Here is a 26,181-nt window from a genome sequence, read left to right as displayed (position 1 = left end):
ACTTGTTAAAGCTACACCAATAGGAAGTGAAGGAAAAAAGCTTATTTTTTAACTCATTTGGCTTGATAGTTGGAGCTGTACATTAATTAGAGATTCACTGACATTGGCCACAATATTGAATATTGAGAAGGCACAAGGATCTGGGTTAGTAGTTTGCATTCCTGAGTTACTATAGTTTTGCATGTGAATATATGATGACTAGTCAAAAAATATTGCTATAAAATCATAGCTTTACTAGACAAAAATGTTAAAATGTGAAGATACTGTGTCTCGACATAGCCTTCACTTATACTTCACTTATACTTCTGAAGATGTTGTTTCGATCTATGTAACTCCTCTGCAAAGTACTCTGTGCTGTTCGATTTTCATCACACCAAAGCGACAGTTTGGGCGTACTTACTCTACGGACTTAAATTTTGCTTCTTTTAAATGTTCTTTGAGTTTGTGGAACAAAAAAAAAGTCTGAAGGGGAAAGATAGAGGTTATAGGGTGAATGGGGTAAGGTTTCCCAATAAAATTCTTGTAGGCCAGCCCTTGTTACTCTTGAAGAATAAGTGGATACATTGTCGTCATGAGAAAAAAAAAAGTCCTTAGGGCAATTTTCCTGACCTTTTTCTTATGAAAGCAGTTTCCAGTTTTCTTAAAACTTCATAATTAACATCCATGATCTTCCTGTACCCTTCGAGGAAATCTGTCCAGATTATCCCTTTGGAATCCTCAAAACCTTCTGAGTGGACCTTTCTCCTGAATTTACCTGGTCCAGCAGATCCTTTTGGAAGCCACTGTTTTGACTGGATATATATATATTTTAAGCCACCTTACACAAGACTCCTGGTATAATGCTGTAGGATCAGCACTAGACTGTGAACCATGAGATCAGCAGTTCAAACCTACCAGCTGCTTCTCAGAAACCCTCTACAGAGTTGCTCTGAATTGGAAAAGACTCGATGACACTTACCAACCACAAGACTCAAACAGCTCTATTACTGAGAATTTGTCTGCAGCTATCCACTCATCTCAGAGACATAGTTAACCAGTTTTTGTTTAGAATAAGCCTGTGCATACGGAACTTGAGTAGCAATAATTTTTTATTTACCCTTGTATTTCTTGCTCATGTTTTCACCATGTCTTAAAAGAACAGCGGTCATTTCTATTTATATATTTTCTGTGAGCTGGTATAGTTTTATATGTGCACATTATACATGGTTTTCTGCTAATCACAAGTTTGGCGGTTCAAACCCACCAGCCACTCCTTGCAAACCCTATACAGGGTCACTGTGAGTCAGAACTGATGCATTAGTATTTAACAACAACAGCAATAGTCTTTGTGCTGCTATAGTCTTATATGCATATATATGGTTTATAATTCATCACATAAAGTAGATACAGATTATGATGACTTTGAACAAAGGTTGATTGGTTTTCTCTCTAGGTTTGGTTTGGAGAAGATCTACCTCTAAGTCCACGGAGTCCTCTGACTCCCAGACATGGTCCAGGTTTGGCTGATGTTTGTCAGTATGATGAGTGGATAGCTGTGAGGCATGAAGCCACTCTGCTGCCTATGCAAGAAGACCTGTCAATCTGGTTATCTGGTTTATTAGGTAAGGTTTGAAAAGAGACCCCAAACTGTATTCTTTTATTCACTCATTATTTAGTGAAAACCTTATTTTCTGTCAAGGAGTGAGTGTTCTAGATGCTGAAGATACTCTAGTACATGAAATATTGAAGGTCTTTTGGCTCACCAAGCTTTCATTGCCTGAGAGATATTTGGGTTTACCTAGAACCTTGGGGATTGAATAGTGAGGAAATTTGAGGCTTAAACAAAGAGATCAGTAAAATTTGTATAATTAACATTTTCATGGTTAATAGTAAAATCTTTTCTTTAAAGTTGATAGGTCTTATTTTTAGATCTGTATTATTAGGTCTTATTTTTAGATCAGGTGTGATGGCACCTAACAACAACAACAACAACAATCTTATATAGGGTGTAGGATTTTGAGGGAGATATACAAAGGGGCTTCAAAAAGTTTATGGAAAAATGGCATGATAAGATTATGGAATTTTTCAGCAAACTTTTTGAAGCCCCCTGAGACGATTGCTAAAATGATTCGTATTTCTGAGGTATTGTGGGGTAGAGGTGTATGAAACCTACGAGGAGTCCTCAAGTATTTGTCATTCCTGATAGTTTTTCACTCTCTTGAAGAATATGATGGATGCTCTGAACTGTCTCCCCAGAAAAATTCACTTTTAAATGGAGAATTTCATAAGCATTTCGAGGTTTTCATGAACGGGAATCTTCTAAGCCCAACTGTGACCCTCCCAAGATAAATTAGCAAAAAGCACTTACTCTAGTCATCTGATAGCAGTTTCATGGTTTGGGTAGTTTTTAAAGTTCATTTTGTGGTCATAATATATAAGAGGCATTTTAGAGGTGAAAAAAAGGTATTCATGTTTGTTATATTATTGTGTATAATTTTTAAAAATTGCCACGCCATCCTTCATTTATAGAGAAACCTTCCCTCGGGCAAATAGTCCGAATGCACAGTGAGTCAGACCTCTGTAATGACTACTGAAATGAAAATGTTTATTCCTATGAAAATGAGATGGAATGGATGGCACCTGCCTCTGTTTTTCTGTACTTCCACATCACAGATGTTTTTGTTTCAGTTGTGTTTCATTTGATGCTTGTTTTGTCTCTACTTTCTAATAGTTGTTGTTGTTGTTAAGTGCGTAAGTACTTGTAATTTGGGTAGGTATATATCTAATGTTTCAGCTAAAATTGAATTCTGTTTAACTCCATTTTTACCGTATTGTTTAAATTTACTATTTGTAGAAGAATCATAATGTTGAAGTTTGTTTTTAGGTACTGAAGTTAAGGCAGAAAGATTATTGGAAGAACTGGATAATGGAGTACTCTTATGCCAACTGATTGCTGTTCTTCAAGATATGGTGAAAACGTGCAACTCTGAAGAACCAGGGGTAAGTCAATATTTGAGTTAGGTGAGAGATGGTAAAATAGACTAATGGTTTTGTCAACTTGCATATGTATATTTCTTGTCGTCTCTGTAAGCTTGTAAACATACATCCCACCTAGCTATGAGATATTGGATAATTCACTTTACTTTTCTGAGCATCTAGCAAGTGTTTTGTAAAATGGCGGTGTGAATGTAAATGTTACAATGTCTTTATGGTGCCTAGCATAGTGCCTAGTGCTTAGTAGATGTCTAGTAGCTAGCTTGTCTTGGTAACATAGTGCCTTCCTTATAGGGCTGTTGTGAGAGTAAATGAGGTGAGAGCATGCGCTAGTTCCTGACACAGATTTAGCATGATTAGCACAATTGTTATTATTGTTAAGTGCTGTCGAGGCCATTCTGACTCATGGAGACCCTGTATAAGGTTTTGGAGGAGCTGATGGTGGGTTTGAACTGCCAGCCTTGCAGTTAGCAGTCCTGTGCTTATCCTACATGCTATTCCAGGACTCTGTCATTATTATTTTCTTTATATTTTCTTTAATTCTGTAAATATTAATTAAGTAAATAATATTTTTCTTAGCTAGGTTTCTTCATTGACCCTGTAGCCATGATTTGAAGTAGATATGGTTTCCTGTCTTCTCATCAAATATAGGTGTTTTTTAGGTGTGGAGTCTGAGTACTTGTGCACTATTAGTAGAATTTTAAAATAGTACAATATTTTTTTGGAGTCATGGTGTGGTGCTGCGGGTTAAGGCATTGGACTGCAAAGTTGATTTGCACCACAAGGTTAGTGGTTCAAGTTCACCAGCCACTTCTTGGAAACCGTATGCACTGTCACTATGGGTTGGAACCTACTTGACGGCACTGAACAACAACAACAACAATCATCGTTTTGGGGGGCAGTGGATGATATGTCTCAGTTACATTGCTAAAGTTTGCATGTGCATATACACACATTAGATAGCAAAATAACATGTTTTGAAACATGTTGTAGATAAAGATAAGTGTATAGATACGCATCTGTGTAGTGGTTACAAATCGGGCTGTGAACCTTAAGGTCAGCAGTTCGAAACTGCCAGCTATTCTGTGGGAGAAAGATGAGACTTCCTGTTCCTGTAAAGATTTACAGCCTCGGAAACCCTGTACAGGGTCGCTATGGGTTGGAACCGATGACTCCACAGCACAGAACCAACCAACCATAGATACACATAACAAAAGGTGGATGGGAAGATTTCAGATGATGCTAACCATCTTTGTATTAGACTAGACTGTTTTCTTTTGTTTTTCATTGATCATATATATGCTGTCACGGGAGGATGAAAAAACAACCCACCAGGCAGTTTTAATTTTGGGAAATATTAGCAATAGGGAGAACATACAAGGAACCTGGGATCAGTAGGCTTCTCTAAGGAGAAGAATGGAGGGTACAAACAGGAGATACTTATATTACCCTATTATACCTCATTGTAACGAGCAAAAGCCCTACCACTGGACAGTAAACAACAGCCATATAAATGGAGAAAAGATTGAAGCTGTCAAAGACTTCATTTTGCCTAGATCAACCATCAACACTCATTGAAGCAGCAGTCAGGAAATCAAATGACATATTGCATTAGGCAAATCTGCTGCATAAGACCTCTTTTAAAGTGTTAAAGAGATATTAGTTGGAGGACTAAGGTGCGCCTGACCCAAGCCATGGTATTTTCAGTAACCTCATAAGCATGTGAAAGCTGGATGGTGAATAAAGAAGACCGTAGAAAAGTTGATGCATTTGTGGTATGGTTTTGGAGGAGATTGTAGAAAGTACCATGGAATGCCAAAAGAACAAACAGATCTGTGTTGGAAGAAGTACAGCCAGAATGTCTCTCTTACTTCTGACATATTACCAGAACGGAGGGACCAGTCCCTGGAGAAGGATATCATGTTTGGTAAAGTGGAGGGTCAGAGAAAGAGGAAGACCCCCAGCAAGATGGATTGACCAAGTGGCAGCAGCCATGGGCTCAAACAGCAACGATTGTGAGGTTGGCGTGGGACCAGGCACTGTTTCCTTTTGTTGTACGTAGGGTCGCTATGAGTCACTACCAACTTAATGGCACCTAACAACAACAGTTATGTCTTTTTGCATTTAAAAAAAAAATCATGGACAAATTATTAATTTAAATAAAAAATTAAAATAATAATAAACCCTCAGCCTCAGGAGGATAAACTAAATACTCTTGGGCCAGATAATGAAAAAATTTAAATCAAGATTCTGTAAAATTTATACCATCTATTTTCCTTTGAAAATTTGGTATTTGGTATTTCCTCAAGAAGCTCAGAACTTATTTGGTATTTCCTCAAGAAGCTTATTTGGTATTTCCTCAAGAAGCTCAGAACCATGAATCTTGAGATTTCTGAATCTGTGTTTAAGTAAATAGAGTCCTGGTGTGACACTGTGGGCTAATGCGCTGTACTGCAAGGTCTTTTTGAACCACAAGGTCAGTAGTTCAAGTTCACAGCAGCTCCTCAGAAACCATATACAGGGTCCCTATGAGTCAGAACTGACTGAGCAGCACTTCACAACAACAACATATAAGGAAGTATGGGAAAATTAGTGTGTCTGTTAACCTTTAGCGTAGCGATCATTTTGTGTCTGTAGTGAACTATGTGTGGAGGGATGTACCATAGAGATGTTCTTTGGGATTACTAAAATGTCGTTAGTTTTGTTTATAATTAAGATTCATGTGTCATTTAAAAAAGAACAAGATTATTGGTTTTCCTTGCATTATATTATAAAATAGACACTGGATGGGGAGAGAAAGGAATAGTTAGAAACAACACCATAGGAAGCTTGTAAGTCTGTCTTCTGCCTATAACTGATTGGAATACCTAAAATGGGGCTACAACGTGCCCAGTGAAGGAGGCTTCCTGCAGAGACTCTGCAGTACATAAGACTATAGGTGGAAGCCTGAACCACATCCAGATCTCCAGAGATGGGAAATTTCCACTTGAAAGGATGAGCAGACCAGCCTGGAGCGGCTAGAAGAATAGAAGATACTTCTTGAAAGAAATACCTACAGGAAAAATACAAAATAACAGAGGCAGACCGACTGTTCCTACAGGAACAGGCAAGTTACTTGCCCAGGAAACATCAAGGCAAGTGGTCGGATCCCCTCAGTGCAAACCCCCTTCCAAGACTAAGACTCTATGGGAATACATGCTCTGATTGGTGACCACGCTCGTCACCGATAAGGGGAAGTGGGGGGAAAACAGCAATGAAGTGGCGAGCTAAGCCCTACAACATTCAATAGACTCCTGTAAACCCTTGTGAAGACCTGGTTGGCCAGCAGTGTGGCAAAACCTGGGGACTCTTGCGCCCAGAGTCAATGACATAGCCACAGAGGACTAGAGTGGAGAGTGAAGTGTCCAGTGGATAAGAAGAGAGGGTATATGCACAAGAACACCCAAACTTGCATATAATACCCACTTGACTTGGCTTCAATGACTAGATGATCAGAGCTTAACCAGAAGAAGAAAGAAGAGGGAAAAAAGAGTAATCGGATACAATTTGATGAACTTGACCTACACCTATGGATGCAGTAGCTCAAAAGAGGGAACAAATTCTTACAGCAAGGATCATTCCCACCCCCTCCATACACAGTAGACAGGGATGGGCAACTTGGACAATGGCTACCCAAAATGGGGGGCTACAAAGGCAAGAAGTGACTGGTTTACAAGTTTTCAAGAGGGAACCTAGAGTCAGAGGGCTTGGAGGAAGGTAGAATCTCCAACTGAGTAGTATACAATCTGTATTGGCGTGGCTGATGAAATGAAATGCGGATGGGTCTCTTGTGATACAGTAGTGAATAATTGTTATCAGGACTGATTGTGAGGGTTGGAAATGTAAAGGTAGACGTTTTGTAGCAAGGAGGGGAGTGATTAACTTTTCAGTCTAGGAGCGGAGGTCCCTGGGACCATCAAGTGAGAAGAGCCAAGAGCAGAACCCTACCTAGAGAAGCAGTGATGCCTGAGATGGAGGCAGAGACGATTATGTGGAGAGATGCAGCTGTTGGGGACTTTAGACACAAAGAGGGAGAGGGGCTATGTGCTGATGACTGGGGGACAGTCTTGTAGTGTATACCCTTTGGTTGGTTGATGATGCATGGAGAAGATTGCAACCATGGCAATGAAACAATATACAATAGGATGAATGTAAAACTAATGTTCTCCCATGTAAACTATCACATAATTCACACACACAAAAAAGAACAAGATTAGCAACTTGATCATCCTACTGCTCATTTTCACCAGATTGTTTTCTTAGGAATTATTTTCTGGAATATGGTTGGTGGAAAATACAATAACTTTTGAAGAGGCCCTTTTTTCCTAATATATTCTTTTTAGTTGCACTCAATGCATTGAACTTTTATTTGTAGTATTAAAATATTTTTTCTTGTTAAATGTAGAGTTGGGTCTGATGCATAGTAAGCCTGTATTATAGGATTCCTGAGGAGCAAATGGTGGGTTTGAACCACTTACCTTTCAGTTAGCAGTTCAGTGCTTATCCTAGAACATTTTTTTGTGTGTGTCTTTTCCAGAATTTTTCAATGAGAAAAGTACCCTGTAAGAAAGATGCTCCATCAGGTTCATTCTTTGCAAGAGACAATACAGCAAACTTCCTTCACTGGTGCAGACACATTGGGGTGGATGAGACTTATCTCTTTGAATCTGAAGGTTTAGGTAAGTGTTGATGTTGTTTTTGTCATGTCTGTTTATTAGGGTATTTGTGTTTCCTGCACTTCAAATTTTCCTTTCCAAATAAAGAGGTCAAATACCATAGCTCAGTTTTCTAGATAGATTTATACTTTAAATGTATATAAAATAATTGGAAAATCAGATTCTGAATCACATATACTAAGCGTTTTTAAGATTGCCTTTAAGTATTTTACTTCCTAAATAAATTCGTTTCTAGAAGGTTCTGGGTCAGTGCTTTGCTAATTAATGTTTTCATCTAGAATTACTCTACTGAGTCTAAATTATTAGCAATTTCTCTTTAAGTAATTACAGAAATAATAGAAGGCCAAGTTACATGTGTTCATAGCTTCTAAATTTACCTGATGCCAACTTGATGACCTAAATGGATGACCATGGTGTGGGCAATTAGTTGTGAAAAGTCAGGCTTTCCCTAAAGAATATTGACTTATTTCTCATTTCCTGCAAAGTATGTGTTAATGACTATAGTGGTTGTTCTAGAACTAAGTTTCAGACTATAGATGACTTTTTTTTAAAGAATATATTTGTGTGTGTGTGTGTGTGTGTGTGTGTTTTTCTTCTTTGAAACTTTGCAATGCTGTAAGAACAGTAACAGTCTAAGGACAAGTTGGACAGTGATAAGGAGGGAGCATTTATCACTATTAGTCTTTAGAATTGCTGCTTCATAGTGATAGTAAAAACAAACTGTCTTTTAGTTCCTGATATTGTGGTTTTGACCTTCTTTCTTGACTGCACACCCCTTATGGCCCACACAGCCAGGCCACTCCCACTGCCACCCTTTTGTTGATGAGTCCAGCCAGTAAATGTCATGGATTGCTGTTCTCTCTCTTTCTCACATACACACATCATGTTTTAATCCAGGTGTACTGATCATTCTTGACACAGTAATAGTTCTGATGGCACAGACACCTTCTAGAGATCAAAAGGAAGAAGAAATGCCCTGAATTCTGTACTTTCCAGTTTTTAGTGCTTCTGCAAGGGTGTCGTCGTTAAGTGCTGTCGAGTCAGTTCAGACTCCTAGCAACTCTGCATAGGGTTTTTGAGGAGCGGTGAGCTTAAACCCTGACATTGCAGTTCAAACCAACCTTGCCGTCCAGCGCATTAGCCCACAGCGCCACACACACACATTAGCCCACAGCACACACACAAATATCTGCAAGGACGTTTGTTGTATATTTCTCCTTCTTAGTAGAAGGCATCTTCTTACTGCCCTGAAAGTCATTATACGACTAAATAAAGCATTGTCAATGATAGGACTTCATTTCTAGGAATGAACTGATTACATTTTCTAAAGGTCTCAGAAGTAAGCTGCTCAATTTTTTTACATTTTGCTTGAAACTTTAAAGGACCTTAAATATATTTATAAAAACTAATTTAATGAAAGTTTCAGGATTAATGCCTTTATTGGTATGGCTTTTAATCTCAGATATCTTATTAGTATTAGTGCCATCAGTCAGGTCTGACTCGTGTCTACCCTATGTACAACGCGTTTAAGGAACATTCCTTAGAATAAGAATAATCAACTGTAAAAAACTGAAATTTTTCAATTTCAGTTTTTTCCCTACTTTCACATATATATGAGGTGATTAAAAATATCTTGGCTTGGGTCAAGTACATCTTAGTCCTCAAAGTGGCATCTTTGCTTTTTAACACTTTAAAAAAGGTCTTTTGCAGCAGATTTGCCCAATGTAATACATTTATTTCTCGACTGCTGGCTTTTATGGGCATTGATTATGAAGCCAGTTAAAGTGTAATCTTTGACAGCTCTAGTCTTTTCACCATATTTCATAATGTTACTCATTGGTATTGGTCCAGTTATGAGGATTTTTGTTTTCATTATATCGATGTGTAATCCATAGTGAAAGCTGTAGTCTTTGATCTTCACCAGCAAGTGCTTCAAGTCCTCTTTGCTTTCAACAAGCAAAGTTAAGTCATCTGCATATATCCTGTTGCTGATGACTATTCCTTCAATCCTGATGCTGTATTTTTCATATAGTCCAACTTCTTGGATTACTTGCTCAGCATACAGATTGAACAGGTATGATAGAGGGGCACAACCTTGATACACACCTTTCCTGATTTTAAACCATTCAATATCCTCTTGTTCTGTTCAAATTACTGCTGCTTGGTTCTATATGAATACAGTAAAGTGTCTTGAAATTCCTATTCTTCATTGTTATCCATAATATGTTATGATCCACACAGTCTAATGTCTTTGAATAGTAAATAAAGCACAAACATCTTTCTGGTATTCTTTGCATTCGGCCAAGATCCACCTAACATTAGCAGTGATATTTTCTGTTACCTTCTGAATCCTGCTTGAATTTCTGACAGTTCCCTATCAATGCACTGTTGTAACCGGTTTTTAATTATCTTCAGCAAAATCTTACTTTTATGTGATATTGATATTGTTTGATAATTTCATAGATGTTCTTTAATAGACTGAGACAATTCTAGTCTTAGTTTGTTGAGTGCTTTTATCATAATACAGTGTGAAATTTTGTCTAGTAGTTTTATCAGTTGAGATAATTACATGGCGTTTTGTGTGTTCGTGTCATTGTTAATGTTGTTATTACTAGGTGCCATTGAGACCATTCAGACTCATCACAGACCTCTGAACACAGAACAGAACACTGCCTGGCTGTGTGCTAGTCTCACAATTGTCATGTTGGAGCTCATTGTTGTGGCCCCTCTGTCAACCCATCTTAGGGGCTCGTCTTCTTTTTTGCTGACCCTCTGTTTGCCAAGCTGGCTACCCATTTTCAGGGATTGGTCCTTCATATTGATCCAGTTTCTTAGATTATTGGCTCAACATACAGATTGAATACGTATGGTAAAGGATACAATCTTGACTTTTGTTCCTATGGTTGTATTATATCAGCTTTTACATGTTGACTCTTGCATTTATGGGTAAACTATTCCTTTGTTGGAGTCCTGGTATGGTGCTGTGGGTTAACGCGCCAGACTGCAAAGACGTTTAAACTGCAAGGTCGGCAGTTCAAGCTCACCAGCCGCTCCTTGGAAACCCTATACAGGGTTGTGATGGGTTGGAACTGACTCGATGGCACTTCACAACAGCAACAATTCCTTTGTCATGTCGTATAAACCTTTTTTTTATGCTGTTGGATTTTGTTCCTTGATGTTTGTTGATGATTTTTGAATCTATTCAGAAGAGATATTGGTCTGTTGTTTTCCTTTCTAGATATGTTTGCTTGGTTTGTGTATAAGGACTTCATAGAATCAGTTTAGAAGCATTCCTTCCTTTCCTGTGTTTCCTAAAAATTTAATAAGGATATTACTGAATAGTTCTATGCTAAGAATAATTTAGAACAAAACTGAAGTGTGTTATATCTCTTCTAATAGAGGCTTTCTGGTCCCGTAAAGATTTATAGCCTCAGAAACTCTATACAGGGTTGTTATGAATTGGAATCAACTCAATAGTAATGGATTTTTATTTTGGGCTTTATTGATATAAAGTATAAACCATTTGTTATTAAGCCCTAATTTTTTTCAGAATTAAAATGCTATACTAATGAGGGTCCATGATAAAGTTTTATTCTCTACTTTTTAGCCTATTTTTTAAAAGTATAGTTTATAGCATCATAATATACAAAGGGCAAAGTTTGTGGAAAAATGTAATTCAAAGATAAATTATTTTTCTACAAACTTTTTGAAGCCCTTCACATAGAGAAAATTTAAATGTCTTTTCTAAGCCTTCTCTAAACAGTAAGCTTACTATCTTTGTTAATTGTTTTACTCTCTTCTATGTCAGAAATATATTTTTGGAATTCATTTTTGCTCTTTAAAATATGTGGTCTTATTTTCCACAGTTTTGCACAAAGATCCAAGACAAGTGTATCTTTGTCTCCTTGAGATTGGTCGAATTGTGTCAAGGTATGTGTCTTACAGCAGCTCAGAATTTAAATACTATAAACAGTTTTTAAACTGTTTTATTTAACTTATAGAAATACTTTCTATGAATAAGAATAATTCTTCATTGAAATATTAAGTAAGCTGATTTTTTTTGTTGTTTCTTTAATAACTTGGTTCTGTTTTCATGAGCTGTCAGGTGTCAGCCTGTGCTTTCTCATACAGCTTGCCTCAGTAATAATCAACAGTAAAAAACTGAAAATTTTCAATTTCTGAAGTTCAGAATAGGATAGGAACATGCAGTCTTGTATCTCTTCAGGCAAGGAACTGGCAAGCTCTAAGCACACAAAAAGAATTTGATATGGCTGAGGCTTGCTGTCTCCCGTGCCTGCCTTGAGCCCATCTTTCCTCACAAGGTGCCTATGTAGGAGCCTTTCAGGATCCCACCTTGAATACTGGAAGCATCCAGTAGTCAATAAATACTCTGATGTGAAGACACTGTAACCAGGTTTGGCAATTAAGAAAAAATGCGTGTGTCCCAATGAGGCACTTGCTAGAAGAGAATCATATAGACTTTGTTTTAAAAAGAAAATATAATCTATCATGATATACAGGAAAGTGCTTTGAATAAATAATTAAATTTTGATTAAATGATCAAATCTCCTGGTTGTTTTTTAGATATGGGGTTGAACCACCAGTATTAGTGAAACTTGAGAAAGAAATTGAGCTGGAAGAGACCTTGCTTAATACTTCTGGGCCTGAAGAGTCCATCAGCATTCCCAAATCCTGCTGTCAGCATGAAGAGCTCCATGAAGCTGTAATTGCCAGACTTTTATTTTGACTACAATACCTCATAGCTTCATGTTTGTGTCCACATTTACTGATGATGCTACGTCTAAATGAAAGTGTGTCTTACTCAGAATATACTCCTGGAGAATTCAGGGTATAGGTTAAAGTTGATTTGGTGTTGCTTGTGTATGATGGAGAATGGGCATGTAGTTGGGGATGTGGAACAAACAGGCTGGAAACAGATCATAAAGAGTACATGTGAATTATAAGCTGATTTATATATGGTTTGTTCTCATATCCGGGTAGAGGTTATATTGGTTTTATTGTAATAGTCAGGCATAAGAGGATGAAAACCTGAATTGGAACAGCAATAGTAGGGATAGAGAAAAAGGAATAAATATAACACACATATTTAAGAGGTGAAATTGTCAGCCGTTAGTGACAGATTGAGGGTGAGGGAAAAAGGAAATCCAGGGTGATTTCCAAGGCTTTAGATGATTCTCTGAAATTTGGAGACTGCAGGAGGAGGAATAGCTATGAGGACAAATTGATGGTTTTCGTTTTGAACTTTCCCCATGAAAATATATACAAACTAGTTATGTGCCAGATCACAACTAGAACGTCTTCTTCACTTTCTCTGTTGACCATTGTATAGCAGTGAGCAGGACTGCCATTGCTTTGGTGTGTCTCTTCTTACTGCTGTGTAAGTCCTGGAAGTGAACTGACTATTGAACGTTTTATGTGTAGATGTTTGCTTGTAATCATTGATGATCTCTTTTGGATTGTATTATAGTTGACCCTTGAACAATGTGGGGGTCAGAGGCACCGACCCCTGACACAGTGAAAAACCCAAGTATAATATTTGATTCCCCAAAAATGTAAATACTAATAGCCTGCTGGTGACTGGAAGCCTCACCACTAGCCTAGCTGATTAGCACATACTTTGTGTGTGTTATATACTGCACCCACAGCAAAGCTGCGTTCACAATATGTGATAAAAAGTATTTCACAAAAAGTTTTCACTCCTGCTGGTGTAGCTGCAGTGATGGCTTCACGGATTTTTGTTTCTTTTTCTTACATTGGTCCTTATGCTGGATTCATTTGAATTGGTAGGCAACTGCAGCTGCAGACCTCTTCGATCCACAGTACAGATCCCCTTTTTCTTGTAATGTTGTGACTTTTCTCTGCATCTTGGGAGCACTTCCAGCATCCCCAGTGGCTCTTTGCGTGGTGACCCTGCATATGGTTTCTGAGGAGTGGCTGGTGGGTTTGAACTGCTGACCTTGTGGTTCTCAGTCCACTGCTAATCCTATAGTGCCACACCAGGAATCCATTGAGTAAGAGTCAACATTTTTAAAAAATACGCTCCTTGAATTTTTTTTAGAATTTTACCCAATCCTGGATGAATAGATAAAAATGTATCAGTGTCTGTTTTTAACAATAGCTTTGGAAGAAATCTAGATTTTTCTCTATAATAAAATTTAAACCCACTGCCTTCACATTGATTCCAACTCATAGCGATCCTGTTGGACTGAGTAGAACTGCCCCATACTTTCTCCAGGGTTGTATTCTTTCCATAAGCAGACTGCCATACCTGTCTCCCACAGAGTGCCTGGTAGGTTTGAACCACTTACCTGTTGGTTAGCAGTCCAGTGCTTAACCACTGTGCCACCAGGACTCCTTAATAAAAGTTTAGCACATTGTTACAGGACAAATGAGAATGGCTACTTAAGCTTTAGCTGACTGACCTTAATTGAACACAGATGTATTAATTCAGAAAGGCGTCCTGGTGACGCTGTGGGTTAGGCATTGAGCTGCTAACCACAAGGTCAGCACTGCAGACCCACAGCCATTCCATGGGAGAAGAATAAGGCTGTTTGATCTCATACAGATTCACAGCCTCAGAAACCCTCAAATACAGTTCAGCTCTGTCGTAGAGGGTCACTGTGAGTCAGAATCATCTTCATGGCAGTAGGTTTGGGTATATTAATTCAGGGCATTAAATGATTCCGTTTAATGTTGACATTTCATGTTTCCTAATCCTCCATAAAGGTGCTTTGAATTGACTTTGCTGTGTATGTCTTGCACTCTTTCAGACCTTTTCCCCGTCTTTGAGTGCACTAAGAGCCATTTTGTACGTGGCGAGGCTTACGCTTTCTGTGCTGCTGGCTTTTGTGTTAGGTTGATTTCAAGTGTAGTCTCAGTATTTGTCAAAAAGTAAAGGACACAAGATTAAATCATTGAACTGTCTTTCAATTTTATCTGAGTTTTCTTTTCCAAGTTATCAAACAAACCTTGCATTTTAACTTTAAACCAAATAAATAATTGGAATCTACTAAATGAGTTTGAAAATAAACAACAACATAATTTGTTATTTATTTTTATTCTCAGGTTAAACATATTGCTGAAGATCCTCCGTGTAGTTGTTCTCATCGATTTTCTATTGAGTATTTATCTGAAGGACGGTACCGACTAGGGGATAAGATTCTCTTTATAAGAGTAAGTCCACCACCTATTTAAATACAAATTTTATTTTGAAATTGGATTTATTGCTTTACAAACTGCCTTCTGCTTCCCTATTACTTTTTAAAATGTTGCAGTAGAGGGTGTTATTAAGGGAAGAATTTCACTGTACAGGGAAAATAGGAAGTTTATATATATATATATATAAACTTTAGCATTGCTATGAGTATTTAGACATTGAATATAGTTAGGGGAAAATCTTTGTTTACCTCTGGTAACTTAATCCATTTTTCAGATTTTCTATAGAGCAATAATTTTTCATCATAAAAAGGAGAAAAACAAAGCATTGCATCTGATAAGATTAAATGTCAGTAGTACGAAAAGGAAATAGAAACATGGTCCTTTGTAATACATGCTTTTGGGCCTGAAGTATAAATCTTCTCTCTCATTGACAGCATCAGTCTGTGTGCCAGGATGCTGATAACACATGTTCATTTCCTTCTGTTGTCTCATCTGCAGTTGATTAATTACCCCTTTGCTGGTACGATTTTCAAGTTTCACCTGTTCAGCACTTTGCCCTCTACTGATACAAGAATTGGTTTATTTCCAAATTATGAAAATAAAAATATTTTAAAATACAATTTCACCTTCCATGGGTTCTTCTATGACATGACCCCCAATTCCCATTGAGCCCACACAGAAGCATACTTACATGCACTTTCTATCTGTCATTTCACTTTCTTTTTTTAAAGTCCTGTGGTATAGTGATAGTAGACAGAACAGGAGTCTTGGAGTTAAAATTTGCAGGAGAGTTTCATACAATTGTGCAGGTTTGCCTGCTGACTGGACAAGATCCTGAAATCCAGCTGGGCTGCACTAGCGGAGCCAGAACATTTCTTGTCCTCACGTAACTGCGATTTAGGTAGGGGCCGTCAGTACATTGGCACCCAGGGCAAGCTGTGTACCTTGGAGCAAATCTCTTTATTTCTCAGAGCCTGTGTTTTCTTATCTACATAGATGAACTAGTAATAAATCCAAGGTTTTTAAGGTCCTACAATAGTTTAGCCTAACTAGTAAAAAAGCATGTTTGTCTTGAGCATGGTGCGCTTTTAAGATCAATCTATATAGGAATCAAATTAACAATAGTAAGAAAAGATTAGGTAAGAATTTTACGGAGCAGTAAGTTTCTGCTCCTGTAAAGATTTACTGCCTCATTGTGAGTCAGAACTGACTCCACAGCACATAACCACCACCAGCACCAAGTTTACGTTAATGAGTCAGAACTGACTCCACAGCCCATAACCACCACCAGCACCAAGTTTACGTTAATGAGTCAGAACCAGGTCCACAGCCCAAGTTTACATGAATGGGAGAGGAATGTTCAGGAAAGGCAGGTGAGAATGGTTGCACAACTCACAGTGATTACTGTCACTGAACTGAGCAGGTGGAAATTGTTGAATTGGTGCACGTTCTGCTGTGTGCAGTCTCAACCACAAAAATAAAATAAAAATTTTTAAATTGAGGTATTCAATTGCGAAGTATTATTTGCATTGTTAACTTTCTTCCATAATTATTGTTTTCTTTCTTTATTATGAGGCATTTTCCTCCTAAGTCCTCACTCGTGTCTCCTTCTCTCCTTCCTTTAATTTTCAATTCTTCCCTTACAATTTTGCATATGAATAACTTGGATTTTTAGGATGGAGGTATACAGAAATACCTTCCTTACAAATTGGAGGACTCTGTATTGTTAGTTATTAGGTTTATAATTCAATTTGAGTAAAATTCATTAAATGAATACGAGAAGGAGACTGTCAATTTATAGTGAAGTTGTTAGGAAATTCACAGATTGTAGATATCACAAATTGTGAATGCTAATGAGTTTTTACTGTAATGCAGTTTTACAGCTTTACTTTTTCTTTCTTTGGCATGCAGATGCTTCATGGAAAGCATGTCATGGTCCGTGTTGGTGGAGGCTGGGATACTCTTCAAGGATTTTTGCTTAAATATGACCCCTGCCGAATATTACAGTTTGCAACACTAGAACAAAAAATTCTAGCCTTTCAGAAAGGTGTTTCTAATGAAAGTGTACCTGATTCACCTGCCAGAACACCTCAGCCTCCGGAAATGAATCCTTTGTCAGCAGTTAACATGTTTCAGAAACAAAATTCCAAACCTGGCACACCAGTTGGCATTGCCAGGAGCAAGGAGAAGCAGTTGCATTCAGCAGAGATGTTGCCAGCAGCAGCATTTTCACAGAAAGGAGGTCATCCAGCTTCTGTGATAGTCCGTCCAAAATTACAAAATTCTCCAGCAGTGTCTTCCCGTCTCAAACCTTCAAAAGGCGTGACAAAGACACCGAAACTGCCTTCAAAGAGTGTGCCACCTTCACTGGCTTCTCTAAATGCAATAGGTCCAAGCACTTCTTCACCAGCTGTAGCAAGGACTGTACCTTGTGTATCTGAGTCATTAAGAAAATGTATCTCATCACCCAGTATTCCGAAAGCCAGGTTTACTCCAACCCAGAAGTCAAGAGATGTGCCTGATTCTAAGTGTTCTGGAAAAACTGAACCACAGCATCTGAAACACAATCATATTTCTTCCAGGGAAAATGTAGTATCTCACTCTGCTACACATTTAAAACCATCATCAAAGTGCCCAAAGCCACCCAAAGCAAATATGCATGTAAGGCGTAAACCTTCTCCTTCCCAGGCCCCTGCACAAATGGCAAAATCCAGTTCCAAAAGTACAGTTACAGGTGTAGGAACACAGTCTCAGCCCCCAGGTAGAGCCCCACAAGCAGGGAAGCTGAAGTCAGCCTTGCATTTCAGTCAGCCGGGTTCTGGGTCCTCCCTTTCCCCTGCCAGAGCTTCACAGGAATCAAAAGATAAGAAATTGCTTTCAGTTGCCCAAAGACAGCCTCAGAATAAAATGACGCGCCAGCAGGCAGGCCCCGGCTCCTCGCGGTCCCCTGCTCGTACTCCGCTGGCCATCGTGAGTCTTCCCCAATCATCTGCCAAAACACAAGCTGTACCAAAGTCAGCACAGACTGCCACCAGGGGCCAGTGCTTAGCTAATGGGCCTCCCAAAAGTGGCAAAGACCCCACTTCAATCAGGAAACCACCCTCATCTGGTAAGGAAGCAGTTAACGGAGAAAAAAAAGCTGCTGCTGAGAAAAAGGAAGATGGTGACCATTATTTTGTTATGACGGGAAGCAAGAAACCTAGAAAATAAATGCGTGTATCATTTTAAGGAACTGGAGGGATGGAAGGGGAGAGACTGTCAGTGTCACATCTCCAGTGTGTCTCTTACCTGTGTCTGTCCAAATAAGTGGGGACAGCAAGAGGGACCGTGAGGGTATAGAGGCTGGGGATGGGGCACAGGGTCGGGGAATGGGGTGGTAAGGGTGCACATCAGAATTCACTTATCTGAATTCTCCAGAAGGTTCCCTCTTCAGGCAAACAATTGTATAATCACCGCAGGGTTCATGTTAGCAGTAGACATTTGTATGGTTTTCAATCCAAAGCATTGTTGTTAATGTCTCCATTGAGAATAATGTAAAAGTCAAGTAACACTACTAGAAGTACAGCTGTATTTGTTTATTTATAAATAGGCATTAAATATGGGGGTTATATACCTAACTAATAGCAACAGTGCTGTAAATACTGTATTTTAGGGAAATAACGGTTTGGCATTTATCTTACAGAAGGCACCTAATTTAATATTTCCTGATCAGGATTGTCTGATCAAACAAATACTAACTACCAATGGCTGCTGCTGATAACTTGGCATTGTACTAGCTTAAGTAGAATTCATATTATTTAAATAATTTTTAAGCTTTCCAAACTAGAAGGAACTGATTTTTAAAATAGCATATATTAACATTATAATATTGTGTTACCTATGTTTCTAGTCAAAAAAATTAAACTAATTGAAACAAACTGAAATTTGATAAGGAAAAAAACAGATTTTTCATATGTATAAAAACAGGCATTTTATATTTGAAGTGGATGTTGTGCAGTGTGTAAGGGAAACATAGTAGCTTTTAACAGTACGTTTACTTTTTAATATAATTCCCTTTGAGTACAAATGTAAGTTTTTACATAAAATAATGTACTTTAACATCAAAATTAAGCTAAACAATCCTAATATTTAGGTGATACTCATCACTGATTTGCTTTGTAATGGATTGTTACTATTTAAAATGTATCGATGTGCTTTCAGAAGTTTGAAGGGTGTTTTTAGTAACTTCATAGTATTGTCAGTCATCACAGCATTGTGGTTCCCTATCTGCTTTAAGCCAAAATGTTTGTTTTATGAAGAAAAAAATAGTTTACACAAATGCACAGTGACTGATTAAATGTTTTTAAACCCACCAGCTGCTCCTCAGAAACCCTATACAGGGTCGCTGTCAGTCAGAACCAACTCAACGGCACTTCATGACAACAATGTTCTATAGTATATGAAGCAAGATATTTTTATTTACAAATAAGTGATATTTTGCTCAATGAACACAACTAAAATTGAAGGTATGTGCAGGCTGTTTTAAAAATAGTGTTTCTTTTTAAAAAGAGATTTCTTGTTGTTTATTAAATGCCAACGAGTCCGTTCCGACATACAGAGACAAGTTTCTGAGAAGCAGCTGGTGGTTTTGAACTGCTGACCTTATGGTTTGCAGTACAGGGCCGATCCTACAGTGCCACACCAGGAGTCCAGCAACTATTTGGTTTAGCTCCACAGTTCTGGACACTGAGAAAGATACATATATATCTTTGGAAAGTGAAGTCACACAGAAACATTTTTAAGTGATCAGAAATAGTTAATGTGTCTTTCCAAGAGGAACAGTTTATTTATCTTCAAGAAGCTTATTCCCTTGTAAAGCCAAACTATACATCTGTATCTGTCACTTCTGGAACCTAAAAGAAAATTGGTATTGCAGCCAGCTTATAAATCCAATTTAATTTTATCAGATCTAAACAGTAACTTGTTTTGAAAGTTGTTGGCAATAAAAATATCCCATAGTCATCTGTCATAAAGTCTGGAATTAGCCAAAGGATTCTAATATTGAAAAATTGGAAGTCCATTTATAAATAGCCTATTCTTCCACAGTAGGGAGTTTTTCCAACTGTATTTATATTGAATAAATTTTTATTCACACATAACTTACAGAGGTTTATAGGAACTCCTAGAGATGATTGCCTTAAATATATTTTGAAATGCTTTTAAATAGCTAATGTTTCAAATCATTTTAACGAATTTGAAAACAGCTTTTACATTGCTAAGGATGGAAAGAAGTTTTCATTACTTAACAGTGTAAGACTTTGATTTTTAATATTTAATAAAAGTATTAAATTCTAATTAATGAAATACCATTTTCAAAAAGAGTGGAATAAATTTTTATTTTCTGTAATATCCATGTGACTGATGTATCAAATTAATCTTCAGAAGAAGATGAAATGCTGATTCATTCTTTTGAGCTGAGAGTAAGTAAGGCTTAATATTCAAATGCCTTGATAAATTGTTGTTAAGTGCCGCAGAGTCATTTCTCACTCCCTGAAAAGAGTTTCTGAGACTTTAAATCTTTTGCAGGAGCTGTTGTAAACCTCATCTTTGTCCCCTGGAGCAGCTGGTGGGCTCGAACTGCTAACCTTATTATTTGCAGTCCACTGCTTATCCTAATTAGATGATCTGTAATTTTGTTCGCCACAATACTGGATAGATAAGGTGATTTTTTTTTTTTTGAGGAAAAAATTTTTTATTCCTTCTGCAATATATCTCTATATGATTTAAAATGCAGTAATTCTTTAAAAGGCTTAAATAGCAGCTTGTGGGAATCCTCTTAAAACCAGGTACACATACTGACTGCATATGAATCTAGATTTATGTATATTCGCACCTTGTGCCAGTGTTATCTGCATCTGATTTTAGCTTATATTTCCTCAAGGTTTAAAAATTAGCATATATGTCACATTCTCAATTAGTTTTTTTTGTGTGTATTCTGAATACATTTAAATCACTTGATTGATGTGAGAAATCCCCTCATTGCATATTCAAAGCATTCAAATGTTTAGAATCATTTTAATTTAGTTGCTGTTAAAACCCTTTTTATACTTACTGAAAAACCTTGAAAATGTGATAGAAGATTGTGTCATGTCAATCCCTTCATTGCCCCATGCTAGGTGCACAGAAACCCAATAAATCATTGTTAAAGAGTAGGCCGGAACTCTGTGTTATATATTGGAAGGGGAATGGAATATGACATTTGAAAGTTGTTTTTGTTTTTGTGTTTTTTCTTTTAATCCCAAACTCTGAAACAAAATGAAGGCAGGTGCCGTCAACAGCAATTTGCAGTCGTTTGTATCAGCAAAAACAAGTTTTGACGTTCATGAAGCCTCAGGACTCCATCCAGGTAAACAGATGAACACTGCTGAGAAGTCCAGCCTTTGAAATCTGTGAGGCTCAGAGGGCAAGTTAAGGAAGGGGAAAGTAGTCTGGAATCCAGAGGCTATTCCAGCAGGAATGAGAGGTGATGTGAACCCTCCTCCCCTGCCCCCTCTTCACTTGGATCACTTGATTGCCGAGAACCTGCCTCGACATAGGTGTTTGGTTCACGAGGTGGGGATATCCGGCGGCGGTAAAGATATAGAAAGACACACAAGGACACAAAGAGAGAGACACCCTGAAACCAGAGTGGATGCGGGACTGGCATCAGGCAGATCCTGCATTGCAAACATCTCAGCCATGAGGGCCGTAATATCCTGCATAGTAAACATCTTGGCTAAGCAGGCAGTATGGTTGCAATGTTGACTGAGCCCCCTGCGTGCTGTAAAGCACGCCTTGCCAGCCGTATTGCTCTTTTATTTGTTGTGTGCCTCCGTTTTATTTAGGGGAGGTACTTTACACAAAGCTGGGTGGGACTAAGACAAGGTACAGCTAACATACGTAATTTTCCAGACATTGAGGCAGCTTTACATCGTACTTCGCAGGTTCGAATCTCAAGCTTAATTAACATACCTTTTAGCACCTAGCCTCAAATGGGGGAAGGAAAAGGAGGATTGGGAGGATTCCCATTGTGTCGGCTGCCCAGCCCAGGTTCTTCAGGAAAAGAGAGGCCTGGGTGAATAGGGCTGCACCTGAAAACACTTTAGGGAGGGTGTCCTTTTGTCCTTAGAACAAAGAACCGGGGAGCCACCCATTTTACTTTGACTGAATTCTTTGAGGGAGGAACTTTGCCTTTTTGGAATTTTACAGTCTCGGCTTTTAGGAAAATATTACATTTATCTGTGGATATCAGGGCTTCATGTATGCAATTAATAATAAACATAACTGAATACTAAGATGAAAAACAGTTTGCTATGTCTGCTAGGTGGCTAGAGTCTGTTCCTCAGAGCCTGCGGCCTGTACGGTCTGCAACACTTGGGCCCACAGGGCCTTGAACTCCCGCCCAGGTCTGTATGGTCTGCAACACTTGATTACCCTTCACAGCTCAGTTTAAACCTCAGAAGCTTCCTGAACCTCCAAGCCTGGGCTAGATAACCCTCTTCCCACTTGGCATTGCACTTAGCAAAATCTCTCACCAAACCGAGGGGGACTCCAAGTCTCTTATTCACAATTTTATCCCTTGCATTTTGAACAACAGTGAAATGTAAGTGAGAGGAAAAAGAAATAGCCTTTTACTCCTAGAAATAAGTTATGAATATGTGTAAAGTAAATCTCAGGCTTAATTTTCTTGACCACCAGCTTTGTAGGGATTTTTGTTTGTTCCCCTGAGAAAATGTAGAATTCGAAAAAGCCGAAACTATAACTTGCTTATTATTAGACTTGAGATAAGAGAGGCCTTGAGATTACAGATTCCATTAGTTGCAAAAAACACTTTCTAGACTGCTGTAATACAAGAAGAACAACATTGTAAACTTCTAAATTTATTATCCAAGGTTTTGTTTAAAAATATTAATTTTATATTGTTAGAGAATACTCAGGGCATCACACACGGAGGTAGATTAGCAAAATCCCTGGCACTAAACAGTCCTTGTATTACATAGATGAACTCAGACCCTGAGAGTTTGCTTGTAGAGTCTGCTAGCTGTAGGACTAAAACTAACCTCTGAACAGCAAAGTGATGTAGAAATGGTAGAGGCTGGCCCTAAACACACTGGGTCTGACCCAGCAGGTTCCTTGTATTACCTACATGAATGACTAAATATGAAGCAAGCTACCGCAATGCAGTGAAACATTTGTTCATTTCAAAAACACTTTCTGAGTAACCACTTAGTGCCAGACACTAAAACTAGGAATATTGTAGTAAGACCATAGATCTCAAGGAGATTACAGTCATCATTACAGGGATAGAAAAAAATCTACTGTATGTTCTTTTTGAGTGTCACCCTCTTCTTTCTTGGTGATTTATTGTACTCAAGGGATAGGTGCTTTGATGAGAACAGCTCATCTTATATTGCTTCTGATCAGGAGCCCATGAAAGAAAACAAACCATTAGTATTTGTGTCTGAGTCTTGAGAGCAAGTCATTTGCTGCTAAGATTTTTTACTCAGGAAATACAACAGTGAGAATCAAGTCCTAAACAAGTGACTGAAGCACAAGTAATTGGTGTTTTCAGGGCCAGCCATTACTTTAAAAATCCAGAAATGAGTATCTAATTCAAGGATTGTTTGCTCCTCCTGTAAGAAATGCCTTCCTTGTGCAGCTAGCGTGGTTCTCTTGAATTTTCTTCTCTGGTTTTATGACTTGTCTTACTTCTCTATCATTTCCATGTACTGTTTCCTAATAGTCCTTGGGTGGTTCCAATGATTAATATGCTCACCTGCTAACTGAAAAGTTGGGTGGTGCTCTGAAGAAAGATGCTTTACTTCTGAATAATCAGCCACTGAAAACTCTATGGTTTTCTACTCAGTTCTACTCTGACACACATGAGGTTGCCAGGAGGCAGAATCGACTCTACAGCAGCTGGTTTGGTTTCTGTTGGATTCTGTAACAACCAACCATTCCTTGGCCCTCGTCTAATGCATCTTCTGACAGATTCTTCCAAACTTATGGTTTCAGCACCCTTTCTGTGTGATTCCCAGATCTTTATTTTCAGCCATATGTCCTCGACCCCAGTGTGGTTATCAACAGCCTCCAGTCTCCTCTTTAGATCCGCAGGAAAATCTCTGATCTAAAAAGAACTAACCATCTGTGCCAAATACATTCTTCCTCCTGATTCCCCCTATTTCTATTGACATCCTCTTCTTTTCCCATACTGCAACTCTCACCTTATTTTAGCAATGCAACTCAAATCTACCCCCCTCTCTTTGTTACTGCTCAAGTTCAAGGCCTCTTGCCTCTCCCTGAAAGACATCAGTGTCCCTATAGCTCTGTGGTCATATTTTCAGCTTTTCTGCAATTTTCAAGACTGTACCTTATAAAAGTCTAGGCAACGCCATTCACAATGCGTTCACAATGTGAATGGTGCCTATTGGAGTTGTACCTATAGGTACAATGACCCTACAGCCCATCCGATTGATGTTACACCCTGTGCCCCCAGGGTTCTGCCGACAGCTCACCTTGACTCAATCTAGACACACCACGGCTCAAAAGCCTCCCTTGGTTTCCCATTCCAACCAGAATGGAGGCCAAACTCCTTAACTCAATCCCCCCACTCCTGCATTTCCACACCTCTCCTACACCAAGCAGCACTTCATTGTGGGGATTTAAGAACAGTGTTTTCTTTTTCCTACTTACCATGAGCTACTTGAGGAACAAGAATTTATTTGTGGGATTAAATTAATAGATTCGTTTGTTCCAAGTGGTAGGAAGACCTAAGTCAGACGGTTTAAGTTGACAAAGAATGTACTATGGCTCATGTAAATGAGAACAGCAGAGGGTAGCCATAGCTGGACACAGTGAGGGTGGGGGCTCAGCTGAGCAGGGCTTTCTCTCTCTCCCCCTCGCCGTTCTAGGATGCTGAAACCATAGCAGGCTTGTCTGGCGGCAGTGAGAGCCATAGAGGAGACACAAACTGCTCCCACAGATGCTGCCCCAGGCAGCAAGAGAGGAAGAAATACTCTGACTTCTCCCTTTCTCATAAGGTTTACTGGTGCCTCTGAGTGCCCTCCATTGGCTGATCACAGTCAGGGGCCAGCTGACCTAGGAGCCTGGGACACACAGGGCTGAGCCCGGAAAGACAAAGGACTGGATCTGAGAACAAACATACAAAACATCAGCACAACCCTGAGACGGAACTCTCAAATCTGTCACCCCATGCTGCAGTCAGCATAGAAAAATACCCCAGCTGGAGGGATTGTGTGAGCCAAACCGCCTGTTTCCTGTCCCATCACCCCCCAAACAAACAAAAACTTTTGCCATGGAGTAGATCTCAACTCATAGCAACTCCGTATGTGTCAGAGTAGAACTGCCCCATAGGGTTTTTAATGGCTGGTTCCTAGATCACCAGACCTTTGGTCCAAACTGCCTCTGAATCCCCAAGCTGTCAGTTAACAGCTAAGCATGTTAGCCAGTTTCAACACCCATTTAAAAAGTCAGAAAGGGAGCTATTTGGCCTCTCCAAAGAAAATCAAGAAGTAAAGTGAAATAATACACCCAAATACCAGAATTTTACTGTCGTCAACATGAACAACTGATACACAGTTACTCATATACCTGATGCTGGACAATGCATAATTTTTTCCATTCAAATATACATTTTGTTCTATATGATCATATGTAATACCCACCACATCTCCCTCCTGTGGAAGGCTGTTTGCTGGCAGTCTGTGCTTCTCCTTGTTGTGAAAAAGCACTCCATCATTCCTTATCACCAGACTGGAAATCTTGGCCAAGAGGAATCTGACTCAAGTTAACTTTCTGGGTTGCAACTCCAATATCCCAGATACCTATGGACTGGATTTTGAATTCAAAGTAGCTTTTGTTTTGATGTAAGGGTGCATTGGCTAAACAACCTCCTGGTCCATATATTCTTCTTCCATTTTTCACAATGACATCTGTTCCCATGTGCTGGGTGTCCAGCTGCACTGCCGATATTTCCTTCAGAGGGATGTCTCTGCAGCTCCGCAGGCAGCAGAACACCGAAGCGGCCATCACGTTGTGACCAACAACTCCGCCAGGGCCACCGCCACTGCCGCCCCTTCACCACAGCGACAACACCCCCCACGCCTCTGCTTCACATTTTTTGCGCACTCTATCTGGGACTTTCTCATGGGATCCCTTTCAGAGCAGTTGGTAGGGTAGTTGGACGCCATCTAGTTCTTCTGACCTCAGAGTTGTGACTGAGATTCACCTTTGAACATTGGACTAGTTGATTCCAAGCATCTTTAATTTTCATCAC

The 26,181-nt window shown here is 38.9% G+C and overlaps 1 protein-coding gene and 1 pseudogene across 1 annotated transcript; one reads left to right on the top strand and one right to left on the bottom strand.

The window, feature by feature from the left end:
* Positions 1-1,495: 1,495 nt before the first annotated feature.
* On the top strand, positions 1,496-18,077 carry GAS2L3 (growth arrest-specific 2 like 3). Its single transcript, XM_006871108.1, has 7 exons — positions 1,496-1,601; positions 2,864-2,957; positions 7,522-7,691; positions 11,555-11,618; positions 12,273-12,411; positions 14,775-14,882; positions 16,779-18,077. Exons 1-7 carry the CDS (start codon positions 1,562-1,564, stop codon positions 18,075-18,077), a joined length of 1,914 nt encoding a protein of 637 aa, XP_006871170.1. The 5' UTR covers positions 1,496-1,561.
* Positions 18,078-25,387: 7,310 nt separating this feature from the next.
* On the bottom strand, positions 25,388-25,934 carry LOC102837640 (annotated as a pseudogene).
* Between the last annotated feature and the right edge of the window lie 247 nt (positions 25,935-26,181).

This window comes from Chrysochloris asiatica, unplaced genomic scaffold (assembly GCF_000296735.1).
Source record: "Chrysochloris asiatica unplaced genomic scaffold, ChrAsi1.0 scaffold00160, whole genome shotgun sequence".
Taxonomy (NCBI): Eukaryota; Metazoa; Chordata; class Mammalia; order Afrosoricida; family Chrysochloridae; genus Chrysochloris; species Chrysochloris asiatica.
This window is presented reverse-complemented; position numbering and strand designations above follow the sequence as displayed.